Consider the following 13,383-nt stretch of genomic DNA (forward strand, 5'->3'; position numbering starts at 1 on the left):
CCTTATGGGCTACCTGGTGCCCGCGGGCTCCGCGTTGGTGACCCCTGCTCTGGCGGAAGCGGCAGGCTCAAACAACCCGGTATTATAAGAAAAGGTGGAGTTTTTGTACCGCTGTTTTTTGTTTTGTTTTGTTTTTTTACATCCCTGACAGGAATTTATTAATGTTTAAAAACAAAAAAAAAACACACACACATAGGCAGAGGGCACTTTTTAAGACGAGGCAAAAAAGGGCAGGGGCTCAAGCACCCATAGGGCCCTATGTGTGCACGTGCCTGCTCCTACGGTGTGTACTGAAGCATGTATTGCTATTCCTCATCCTGCAGGGATGATACTTGTAAGAAACTCACTTTATTCATTGCTGTGGAGGCGAGGATTAGTGATTTAGAAGAAGATAAAACGCTGCCGATTGCGGATGGACATTAGCCGCTATCTAGCTAGCTATGTTTTAAAGGCCTACTGAAATGAGATTTTCTTATTTAAACGGGGATAGCAGGTCCATTCTATGTGCAATACTTGATCATTTCGCGATACTGCCATATTTTTGCTGAAAGGATTTGGTAGAGAACATCCACGATAAAGTTCGCAACTGTCGGTGTTAAGAGAAAAGCCCTGCCTCTACCGGAAGTCGCAGACGGTGACGTCGCAAGTGTGAGGGCTCCTCACATATTCACATTGTTTATAATGGGAGCCTCCAACAAAAAGTGCTATTCAGAAGAGAAAACGACAATTTCCCCATTAATTTGAGCGAGGATGAAAGATTCGTGTTTGAGGATATTGATAGCGACGGACTAGAAAGAAAAAAAAATAAAGAGTTAAAAAAAAAAAACGCTATTGCATTGGGACGGATTCCGATGTTTTTAAACACATTTACTAAGATAATTCTGGGCAATCTCTTATCTTTCTATTGTGTTGGTAGTGTTTTAGTGATTTAAATAGTACCTGATAGGGTGTCTCCATGGGTGTGTTGACGCCAATGTCTCAGGGGAGTCGACGGCAGCTTCATGGACGACACAAGCTCAGCTCCGGTAAGAAGCGACTTTTTAACCACAATTTTCTCACTGAAACCTACTGGTTGACATTTGGTCTGGATTCATGTTCGCTTGACCGCGCTCTGAATCATAGTAAATTTTTATCTAGCGGAATTTCAAAGAAGGAATCACCGTGTGTTTGTGTGGCTAAAGGCTAAAGCTTCCCAACTCCATCTTTCTACTGTGACTTCTCCAATATTAAATGAACAAATTGCAAAAGATTCAGCAACACAGATGTCCAAAATACTGTGTAATTATGCCGTTAAAGCAGACAACATTTAGCTGTGTGTGTGCGTAGCGCTCATACTTCCTAAAAACGCGTGACGTCTTACGTACACGTCATCATTACACGACGTTTTCAAGACGAAAGTCCCGGGAAATTTAAAATTGTAATTTAGTCAACTAAAAAAGCCGAATTGGCATGTGTTGCAATGTTAATATTTCATCATTGATATTTAAACTATCAGACTGCGTGGTGGGTAGTAGTGGGTTTCAGTAGGCCTTTAAAGCACCTCTTCCTGAGGGTGTTTCAGTGTTATAGCTTCACCTTTATTGTCAGTTTTTAAGACAAAATGCGTCCGTTGTCGCTTTTCTGTCTACACACTGTGTCTGCTTGAAAATACTTCGTGATTGTGGGCTTCCAAACATGCTCTTCTGCTCGTAAAACCAGCAATGTCACGACGTGACAAAAACGTGCCGTCTAGCCTGTAAAAAAAATATATATATATATGGCGAACCGGTACTTTTTAAATAGAGTATAGTACTGTTTTTGATTCATTAGTACTGCGATACTATACCAGTACCGGTATACCATGCAACCCTAGTAAACATTTGAATGTATGTCTGTAGATTTAGCTATTGCTAAACCATGTAAAATGATGCCAGCTTGCCATGTTGATAATGTTCATTGTAATTTTCTTTATTTTAGTTCTGTGAAGTTATGTGAAAATACAGATAGTGAGCTTGAAATATATTTTTAAAAAATTATGTTTGTTCAAAAAGGTTAAAACCAATGTTAAAAAAATATATAAAGTATATATATACAGCATATGGTAATTGTTATCAAAGGGTATGAAAAACATATATTGTTATGTTTTTTTTTGCCATATTGCCAAGCTATATGTAACAATATGTACAACCTATATTACAAAAACAATGGCAAGAAACAGATAGTACACAGTGATTGTCCAATCAAATACACCTTTGCTGTCTGTGGGTTTCCATTAAGACTGTATCTGTACCGGAAGTAGCGACTGAGCAGCAATGTTCTATAAAATATGTAAAAAGATTATTAAATATGCTTTTATTAGTAGAACAAGCAGGAGAAAAAAATAATTGCTGAAAGAAAATAATGAGTGGTTGTTTTTGCCTTCCATAATGATGAAGGCTCAAACTTTCTACACAGCCTCATCCTGCCCGTTACCATGGTTAAGTCGAAGGTGGTGTGCGGTTTTTTGGGCCTGTTCGTCTACATGGTTCTATCAGAGCTGCTGTTCTTGGATTACCTCCAGAAGATGTTTCAATCTCCCAAGAAGAAGAACATAGAGATTTCAAGACGAAACTACATGTATGAAAGCTACACGGATGCTCCCCTGACCAAAGGTCAAAAAAAAGAGGTGATTCCTTTGTGTCCCATCACCTCACCTCTTTTAAGTGAGTAAGAAGACCCTGTGTGTAAGTTTTAGCGTTGATTTCTTGTGTATTCTTTCATGTTTTCGTCCGGCCCTACTGAGCTGGAAACCTCCTATTGTTGCATTGATGCTGTATCTCATAGTCTTCATGTTTTTGTATTACCTTTAACTAGGAATGAATGTAACAATATGAACATTTCCTATCACAGGTATTGTGACCAAAATGATCATGTCTGTCATTACACACACTAAAATCTTTTTGTCAAAGTTTATTTTAATTTTTTTTAAATACCGTATTTCCTTGAATTGCCGCAGGGCATATAGTATGCGGCTGCTTTGAATTACTGCCGGGTCAAACTCGCTTCTCAAAATAATTAGCGCATGCTTAGTATTACCGCCTGGTCAAACACGTGACGTCACGAGTGACACTTCCCCTGTCATCATTTTCAAAATGGAGGAGGCTGATTTCAATTCCGGTAATTTGAAATCGCATAAAGGGAAGAAGATTAAGAGCTATTCAGTAGGATTTAAGGTCACAGCTTACATCACACTCAAATTTTTACTGCATGCCTTTGCCTTTAAAGCAGGGGTCTCACACTCAATTTATGCAGAGTCTGAGTGAGGCTGGGCCGCAAGAAAATAATTCTTAAAAAATATTTTAAAATGTCTTTATTTTTATTTTCAACACAAAATAAAATCAATATATAAATGAACAAAATGATAAGTGTGCACCGCAACTTTCTCTGTGCGAATAAGACAAGTCGGGGTGCCCCTGTGCTCAACAAAGAAATATTGCATCTCCCACTTTTCCTGGAATTGTCTTTGCTCATCATTTGCCGGGCTAACATCACGACTAACGTGTTACACTTCCGATTCGCCCAGCGACTCTCTGCCGAAGTATCAGCGCTGGGGTCCAGTGCACCACAGTTTTGCAAAACGTTTCTCTGCTTGCATCAAGTAAGTGACGTCAATGTTCGGCTCTCGAGAGCCACGTACCACACCATGATTGTTAGATTCCGTCAGCTCCGCACACAAAGCTGTCAATTGCCATTCATATAAAACTCACGGGCCGCACTAACATTAAACGTTCATATTAAGGTGGGGGCCGAAAAATAACGTCTCGTGGGCCGCAATTGGCCCGCGGGCCGCGTAAATGAGCCCCCTGCTTTAAAGTAATTTGCAAATGCTTACTTTTACCGCATGCCTTTGGTAAGAGCAGGATTTTGAAGAGGTTTTAAATTAATTAGCGCCCCGGCGGCAATTCAAGGAAATACGGTAACTAAAATAAATAAATTAACTGTTAAAAAGCCCGATGGTCTGTACATGGCAGCCAACTGTCTCTGCGAGTGCGATGCCGATCACAGAGTGGCCCCACAGCGCAAATACAAACTTTTTTGTCCCGCCCTCGAGTCACGCTATCTCTTTCTTAAAAAAGAATCAAGTTTACCTTATTTGGCGTGTGTTAGTAATGCTCCATACAGTAGGAAGGGGATTCATACCGCCCCAATTGTCGCAGTTTAGCTGACACATGAAACGTGGCGAATTAGTGAGGTCCAGTATTCACTTTAGCTGGTATATGGCGGTAAAGTGTTGAAATACAAAAAAAAAAAAAAATTGTAGCAACTCCAATTTTGACCACAAGGTCAGTTGCTAGTGTAGTGATTTCCTTCATTTTCAGCAGACTGCATTGCAAAATGATTAACCCCCAAATTTGTTGTCCTGATACCAATATTTTGGTCTCGTTACCAAAATGTATTTTGATACTTTTCGCTACTTGCAAAAAAAAATTCCTTTTTGGATTAATTTTAACATAAAATCTTACGATACATTAAACAAGGGGTCTCAGACACGCGGCCCGGGACCACTTGGGGCCCGCGGGACGTTATTTTGCAGCCCCCACCTTAATATGAAAGTTTTATATGAATGGCGCTTGACAGCGTTGTGTTAATTGGGTCCAAAATGGCTCTTTCAACGTTCTGGGTTGCCTACCCCTGCGTTAGTGGAAAAGCGGCAAATGAGTGAAAGCGACAGAGACGTTGCCATGGAGATGAGTGTTTTCTTACGTGCCTGGCTGCAGTCACACAGTGACACCTGTCCGTCAGTAATAACCAGGACCAATTCATTAGTTTTTTTTATTATTTAATTTGCATTGCCTCACACGATGAACACTACATATATTTCTGTATGACGCCGGATAACACTCCGGGAGCCGTCACTTTTTTGCGCTTGCTATCCCAGTACTTTCCAGGCAATTATCCGCCAACCACCGTGTCGCTGCAGGGAGGAAAAGCGGAACGACACACATTGCGGAAATAACATTATTCTCCCTGCGTCGGCTAAATACAAATATATTCCACAACCCCAAACATGTCTTTTTTAAAGCCTGCAGTGAAGTGAAGGGTTAGTGATGAGCAAAGACAATTCCAGGAAAAGTGGGAGATGCAATATTCCTTTGTTGAGCACAGGGGTACCCCGACGTGTCTTATTTCCACAGACAAAGTTGCAGTGCACAAGGAATACAATTTGAAACGTCATCATACAACTAGTCATGCTGAGGAGTATGCAACATTTTTTTAATAAATCTTTTCTTGCGGCCCAGCCTCACCCAGACTCTGCATTCAGTGGCCCCCAAGTAAATTGAGTTTGAGACCCCTGCATTAAACATATGTTCCGTACTGCAGTGGTCCCCAACCACCGGGCCGCAGAAGAATTTTGTATTCATTTTTATTAAAAAAAATAAATAAAAAAATAAAAATGTTTTTTTTTTTTTATTAAATCAACATAAAAAACACAATATACAGTTACAATTAGCGCACCAAACACAAAAAGCTCCCTTTTTCATGACAAAAACGTCCCTTTTTCATGTATTTTGCTTTAAAATGTTCTGTTATCATTCATATGCCAAATAATACAATCCATGTATTCCATTGGTTCCGGATCACATCCACACAGAATCTTTGTTGATTAACTGACCGTTAAAAATTCAGCGGGCATTTGATTGTCGATTAAACACACCCTTAAACAATGGAGGCAAATGGTGTGTGCACCACCTGGCTGCAACCAGCAGAGGCACTCACTATGTTTACATCCACTAAATTATTCTGATTTCTCAAAGAGTTTGGTTTTCTGAATTTTCACACGTATATTTTAAGCAGTAGAAATGGATGGATGGATGGATTTGAAGTCCCAGTGTTAATGCACTCTCTAATGCGACTTTTGGTCATACACCATGTGTACACAGGTGGGTGCTTATTTCGTTCTAGTGCAGATAAATGTATTGCTTTTCCGTTGACCTGTCCCTTCACACCAAAACAACATATCTTTACCGCTAAAGCCTAGTCCTTCTTGTGCTTGATGTCCGCTGTAATATTAGCACAGAAAAGACAAATATTCCGTCTCTAATGGCTACGTTGATGTTAAATAGAAGACAAATGATCTTAGATTGCGCTACGAACATGACACTACTAACAAGTAGGTCTCAGAGTTGCTGGATTTGGTCTGAAGCAAAGAGTGGTGGGAGAAACTGAGATAGTTGTTTTGAGGGATTTTTTGGACTGAGAATAGAAAGAAAACTTTGGAATGTCTTGAAGTTTATTCAATAAACTACGTAGATTGATGAAGGACTTTTAAGTTCGAAGGAAAAGACTGTTTGTGCCCGCTTTGGATTGAGGTTGCTAACTCCAAACTTGTTATTTCTTGTGTACAAGCTTGCCAATTGTGCGGAATACAGAGTTATTGCTTACCAGTTTAGACTAGACAAACACAGAGTGAAAAGGTTTGTGTGCACTTTCTTCTCTGCCTTGTAATTTTCCTTACGTCTCGCTCGTTGGGACTCCAAATGAGGCCGCGGTATTGTACATTTCCTTCGCTACCTTTTTTCTCCAATCGATGCGCTTCAAAATGTTACGTTCTTTAATTTGTAAAGCAAATAATCAGTCTCCTCTTTATTCCAATTGTGGACTTTGTTTTTATTGAACGGGATCCGCTTCCGTGTTGAATCCCACGGGTTGAAAGTGGCGTGTGCGCGAGAGGTAGGGGCCTCATCCACTCGAGATAATCTGGTTTTCAATTGCATAATCCAGATGTGTTAGTCCGACTTTTCAAAAACCAAACACGATCGGATTAAGGTGTTTCCGTGGGTCGTAGGATGCTTTTCCAGAACCAAACTATTTTGGTAATCGGACTAATTTAGTGCATGGACAAGTACTGACTGCTGATTAAACTAGTTTGCTGTCTAAAGAAAGACAGCATGTTGAGCTATAGTACATCTATGCTTCCCAAAAACTCCTCGGACGGCTTTTCTCTACTTCAATAGACAACATGTACAGCTTAAAAATAAAATAAATAAATAAATGGGTTGTACTTGTATAGCGCTTTTCTACCTTCAAGGTACTCAAAGCACTTTGACACTACTTCCACATTTACCCATTCACACACACATTCACACACTGATGGAGGGAGCTGCCATGCAAGGCGCCAACCAGCACCCATCAGGAGCAAGGGTGAAGTGTCTTGCTCAGGACACAACGGACGTGACGAGGTTGGTACTAGGTGGGATTTGAACCAGGGACCCTCGGGTTGCGCACGGCCACTCTTCCACTGCGCCACGCCGTCCCTAGAACAATGGGAGAAATGTTCTATAGAACAAAAAACAAATCATTGGATCACAAATTTTTCCTAATATAAATTAAAGGCACTTCACATTGTTTGTCTATACTTACCTTTATTAAGTTAGTTAGAAACGTAACTCAAAAAATTTTACCATATGTGGATTTTGATATTTTTTAGGGAAATGTGAAAAATGGGATAAGAAAAAAGTGATTTGATTTTGGGGGGATCTGGATAATTTCTACTACATTATCTTATTGCGTTTACTAGTGTGTATATGCTAGATTCCCTCCTCCACACACAGAGACAAAGCGAGTGGATGACTGACCAGTGGGTTCACTCTGTTTATTATATTCATGTTGTTCATTTGCTTACAGGGGGGCCAATTAACTTGACCTTCCCATCAGAACTCACCTTCGCCAAAGTGGAGCAGAAGTACCCACAGGTGGAACTCGGCGGACGTTACCGCCCGCATGACTGCCAGGCGAGGCACCGCACGGCCATCATCATCCCACACAGGGACCGCGAGCTTCACCTGAAGTTCTTGCTTTACTACCTGCATCCTTTCCTGCAACGGCAGCAGCTTGATTACAGCATCTACGTCATTCACCAGGTCCGATGCGAACATATACTGTTGTTTTTTTTATATCTTTATTTTGTCTTTGTACATATGCATAGAAATATCAAAAGCAATATGAAGTCAGAATAGCGCTATGTGCGTACAGTAGTCATGTAATGTTGTTACTGTACAGTTGGTCCCAGGGTCAGAGGTTAGAGTGTCATTTAAATATAAACTAATATTATATATATATATATATATATATATATATATATATATATATATATATATATATATATATATACGTATATGGGCTTCACGGTGGCCAGTGCGTCTGCCTCACAATACGAAGGTCCTAAGTAGTCTGGGGTTTAATCCCGGGCTCGGGATTTTTCTGTGTGGAGTTTGCATGTCCTCCCCGTGAATGCGTGGGTTCCCTCCGGGTACTACGGTTTCCTCCCACTTCCAAACACATGCACCTGGGGATAGGTTGATTGGCCACACTAAATTGGCCCAAGTGGGTGAATGTGAGTGTGAATGTTGTCTGTCTATCTGCGTTGGCCCTGCAATGAGGTGGCGACTTGTCCAAGGTGTACACCGCCTTCCGCCCGATTGTATCTGCGATAGGCACTAGCGCCCCCCGCGACCCCAAAGAGAATAAGCGATAGTAAATGAATGGATATTACGGTCCTTAAAGGTACCGTAAGAACACCTCTGTCAGGTATCCCTCTGAATTGAAATCGATCATTCTGTTCTAAGAAAGCACGGCTTGTAAGTTCAATTTTAACAATTGAACAGCTTAATTGCTCGGACAGTGATGTATTTATACAAGTTCAGATTGAGATATGTTGTTAATGGAGAAAGACGTTAGGATAAAAGCTTGCGAACTAACACCTGTCAGTCCGGGAGTTTAGGAAGTTGCAGTTATTAATCACAGTAAATTTAAATTTAAAACGGTAACGCTAACCGTCAGGAGTTTTACCGTGGTTGTCATTAATACTGTTCATCATTACATCCGTACCTTTAAGTAATTCAAACACAATTTATTTTGTTTGTCTCGTTAAAACAAGTTAATTTCAATTATATACAGCCAATTCACAACAGAAGGACTTTCAAGATATAGAGTTTTTAAAATTAGAATTGTTTATACTGTAATGCCCGCGGTGGTGAAGGAGTCACACAGACGAGGATGCGCCGTTCAATCGCTTTATTAACAAGCGGTAACTTCTTGTAGTACCAAAAATAATGCACACACATACACGAGCTGCTGTTAGCCACAACTCACGCTCACACACACTGACCTTTTCCCGCCACTCACCCGCGCATGCGCATTCACCACACTCTTAAAGACACAGTACACCAATACAAATATCACAGATATTACACTGCCTCCCCCTTTATGAAGCCCCTCGCCCCGAGGGGTCAACCACAAAATCCCTGAACCTTGGCGGTCTACGCCTATGTCTCTGTGGCCGGCCCTGTTCTAACTCAGGTCCATCAACAAGTGGCGCTGGCGGCTGAACAGGAACAACAATAGTGGAATATGGGGAACTTTGATCCACTAACTGTCCAGTGCCATCTGGTGAGGCAGGTGCCGCCTCAAACTGGGGAACTTCTCTACCCCTGTAGGGTGCCAAACGGTCTCTATGCAAAACAACCTTTCGGCCCTTAGGGGTCACTGCAATTCTATATATTACTTCTCCCACCCTCTCTAGCACCCTACACGGACCGTCCCAATGACTGTCCAACTTGGGGCAACGTCCTTTTTTTCTTTTTGGCGTGTACACCCAGACCAGTTCGCCAGGCCTAAAGTCCCGGCCCTTGCTCCGCACGTCATGGTTCCTCTTTTGCCTCAAACCAGCCTTCTCCAACTGGTCTCGCGCAAAGGAATGTGCTGCGTCCATCCGATCTTGCAACTTCCGAGCATATTCCAGTCCCGGTTGATCCTTGGTGCTGCCTGGTGGTCTCCCAAACGCCAACTCAGCAGGTGTGCGGATCTCCCGACCCAACATCAGCAGGGCAGGGGTGCAGCTTGTGGAACTTTGAACCGCGGAGCGGTATGCCATCAGCACTAGAGGAATATGACGGTCCCAATCATGCTGATGGTTGGCGGTGAGGATTGCCAGCTGCTGCTGCATGGTGCGGTTAAACCGCTCTACCAGTCCATCACTTTGCGGATGCAAAGGAGTCGTGCGTGTCTTTTGCATGTCCAGTCTTTCACACAGGGCAGCAAAAACTCTGGATTCAAAATTCCTGCCTTGGTCGCTGTGAAGGATATCTGCAGTTCCGAAGCGACTGAACATGCCCTCCAGCAAGGCATCAGCCACGGTCTCTGCTTCTTGGTCCGGCAGCGCGTACGCCTCCGGCCACTTGGTGAAGTAATCCATTGCGCAAAGCACATACTTGTTTCCTTTGTCTGTTATGGGAAAAGGGCCCATAATGTCCACAGCTACCCTCTCCATGGGTGCTCCAACCCCTTGCTGCTGAAGTGGTGCGTGTGACCGGTCCTGGGGTCCCTTGTAAGCCGCGCACTCATCACAGCGCCGACAAAAGTCCTCCACGTCCCGCCGGTGCTGACCCCAGTAGAACCCTTGGCGCAGCCGGCGGAGCGTTTTTGAGCTGCCAAAATGCCCTGAGCCCATGCCCCCATGACACGCCTTCAGCACTGTGTCCCTCAGAGTCTTAGGCACCACCACTTGCCATCTCTCCTCCCCGGTGGCCGGCTCCTTCCATGCACGCTGCAGTACACCGTCACTGATGCGCAGCACAGCAAATTTACTCCACAAGCCCTTGGTGCCGACTGACAGTCCCAACACGCCTTCCCAGGGTGGTCTCCTGCCACTCTGGACCCAATGCCGCACTGGTTCGAGATCGCTGTCCTCTGCCTGCCTGGTCGCCCATTCTGCGGCGTCCACAGTCTCCAAAGTGCAGCATGAAGGCCCTTCAGCTGTCTCATCTCCGCGCAGCTCTTTCTCTCTGGCGTCGCGCCGGTCACAGTAGCTACAGCCCTCAATAGCACACGGCCGCCGAGAGAGAGCGTCTGCATTGGCGTGCTGCGCCCCGGCCCGATGACACACACTAAAGTGGAAAGACTGCAGCTCCTCCAGCCATCGTGCCACCTGACCCTCTGGTTCTCGAAATGACATTAGCCATTGTAGTGCTGCATGGTCCGTTCTGATGGTGAAGGACACGCCGCACAAGTAGTACTTGAAATGGCGTACAGCTAACACAACAGCTAACAGTTCACGTCTGGTCACACAGTACCGCCGCTCACTCTTGTTGAAGGTGCGGCTGAAGTAAGCCACCACCCGCTCACCTTCTGGACCCACCTGCGACAGCACTGCGCCCATACCAACATTACTGGCATCTGTATCCAGCACAAAAGGCATAGCTGGATCTGGAGTGGTGAGGACAGGAGCATTCATGAGGGCCTCCTTGAGACTAGAAAATGCCTCCTGGCAGTCTGGCGTCCACACGAACATCTGATTGTTCTGGAGAAGGTTAAACAACGGTGCGCCACTGCAAGAAAATCCCTTCACGAACCGCCGATAATATGAGGCAAGTCCCAAGAAGCTTTTTAGCTGCTTCTGGTCCTTCGGAATTGGCCAGTCTCTTATAGCTCTGATCTTCTCCTCCAGTGTGCTGATGCCCCTTCCGTCCACCTTGTGGCCCAGAAACTCCACCTCACGCCGCATGAAATGGCACTTCTCTGGGTGTAGTTTTAGTCCAGCTGCAGCAATCCTTCCCAGCACCAGCCTCAAGGAATCAAGGGCTGACTGAAAGGACCGTCCATGGACGAGGACATCGTCCAAATAGACCAAGCACTCTTGCCTGGGGATGTTAGCGAGCACTGTGTCCATCAGTCGCTCAAATGTCCCTGGTGCGTTGCAAAGTCCAAAGCTCATGACCTTGAATTGCCAGTGGCCCCTGGTGGTGCAGAACGCTGTCTTCTGCCGTGACTCAGGGGTGAGTGGGACCTGCCAGTACCCACTGCGCAGGTCGAGCGACGAGAACCATGAGGACCCTGCCACCAGGTCCAACGTCTCATCGACTCGCGGGAGTGGGTAACAATCTTTTTTTGTCACCTTATTCAGCGGCCTGTAGTCAACACAGAACCGCGGCCTTGTGCTGTTCTTCCTGGGAACCATGACCACGCCAGACGCCCACGGACTGTCAGAGGGTTCTATGATCCCCGCCTCTAGCATGGCGTGGACCTCCCTATCAGCTGCTTCCTGCCTGATCATGGGGAGGCGACGGGGGCGCACCTTGACTGGCCGCGCATCCCCAGTGTCGATGTGGTGTTCGACCAGATGGGTGAGACCCACCTCATTTTCATTGAGGGCGAAAATGTCCTTAAAGTCCCACAGTACATGCCACAGTCGCTCGCGCTGCTCTCCTTCGAGGCCGACGCAGTTCTTTTCCCAGATGAAGCGGACCGCTACCGTCCGGTCCTCCCCTTGCTGTTGTTGGTTACGCGCTGCTGTTGGGAGTGGCCTGGATGACGCCGCTTCCCGCTTTGGGCTTGATTCTTCAGGGCGAGCGGACTCTGCCCCCATTACCGATGGCTGCTGCGTGGTGGGTGATGTCCTCTTGGCTGCGAGCTCCCCTATTGCCTCCTCTCTCTCTATGGAGGGCCTGACAGTCCCTTCCCAGGTTGTCGGACTGGCGACTGCGGTGTTGACGGACACAGCCACAGTTCGTTCAGTAGGAGCGGTCAGCTTTACTCGCTGGCCACTTGGCAGAATGAGCACAGCAGACCCCATGTCTATAACACACCTCGTGGCTTTTAAAAAGTCTCGACCAAGTATACATGGGTCGCTCACATCCGCCACCCAAGCGGAAAATGTTGCTGACAAGCCTCCGATTATGAACATAAAAGTTGCTTTGCCTTTCATCTGGGCAACTTCCCCAGTCACTGTCTTTAATCTGGTGAGACTTGGTTCTACAACGGTTCCAGCTGGAACAACGTCCGGTCTCACAATTGTGGCTGAAGATCCAGTATCCACCAGGGCTGTGCAGGCTACATTCCCAATCTGCACGCACACATGACATGGGTCCCCCACTTCTGTCCAGCCCACAGTCACAACAGTCTCATCACTTGAGGGCTGGTGCTCCCGGTAACTGGCTAAAGGAGTCCGTGTCGTCCGGGCTACACGGACCCTCTCCCGTTTCCCTGCTGGCCCTTCCTGTTTGGACAGCGCCGCAGCAGGTGGCCAAGTTGTCCACACCCCCAGCAGACAGCGGTGGACGTTCGTCTGTCCTTCTTTTCCTCATACTGGGTTGAGCGGGTCTGTAGCGCACATACAAGTTCCTCCACCCACGCCGGTCTTTGCTCTGCACCCTGCGTAATTGACGCAGCCGAAACTGGGCGGAAAGATGTCTCAGGTGCCGCCCCAGTGGCGATCTCACTCTCCATGGCGAGTTCAAGTGCATCTGCCAGGGCAGTAGGGTGGGCAAGCTGGACGCGCAAGCGCAATTCATCCGGTTTGAGAGCTTGGATGAATTGATCACGTATCAGTTCATTTTGGATTGCGTCCGGCATTCCGATATACGCACG

At 45.4% G+C, this 13,383-nt stretch overlaps 1 protein-coding gene across 1 annotated transcript in view; it reads left to right on the forward strand.

The window, feature by feature from the left end:
- LOC133556458 (beta-1,4-galactosyltransferase 3-like) overlaps window positions 1-13,383 on the forward strand; it is a 43,792-nt gene that overhangs the window by 12,405 nt on the left and 18,004 nt on the right. The window contains exons 2-3 of the mRNA XM_061906397.1: window positions 2,415-2,681; window positions 7,645-7,880. Of these exons, the coding sequence (XP_061762381.1) occupies window positions 2,453-2,681; window positions 7,645-7,880 (465 nt within the window). The 5' untranslated portion in view covers window positions 2,415-2,452. The remainder of the gene's footprint in view (window positions 1-2,414; window positions 2,682-7,644; window positions 7,881-13,383) is intronic.

The sequence above is a fragment of the Nerophis ophidion genome, linkage group LG07 (assembly GCF_033978795.1).
Source record: "Nerophis ophidion isolate RoL-2023_Sa linkage group LG07, RoL_Noph_v1.0, whole genome shotgun sequence".
Lineage (NCBI taxonomy): Eukaryota > Metazoa > Chordata > Actinopteri > Syngnathiformes > Syngnathidae > Nerophis > Nerophis ophidion.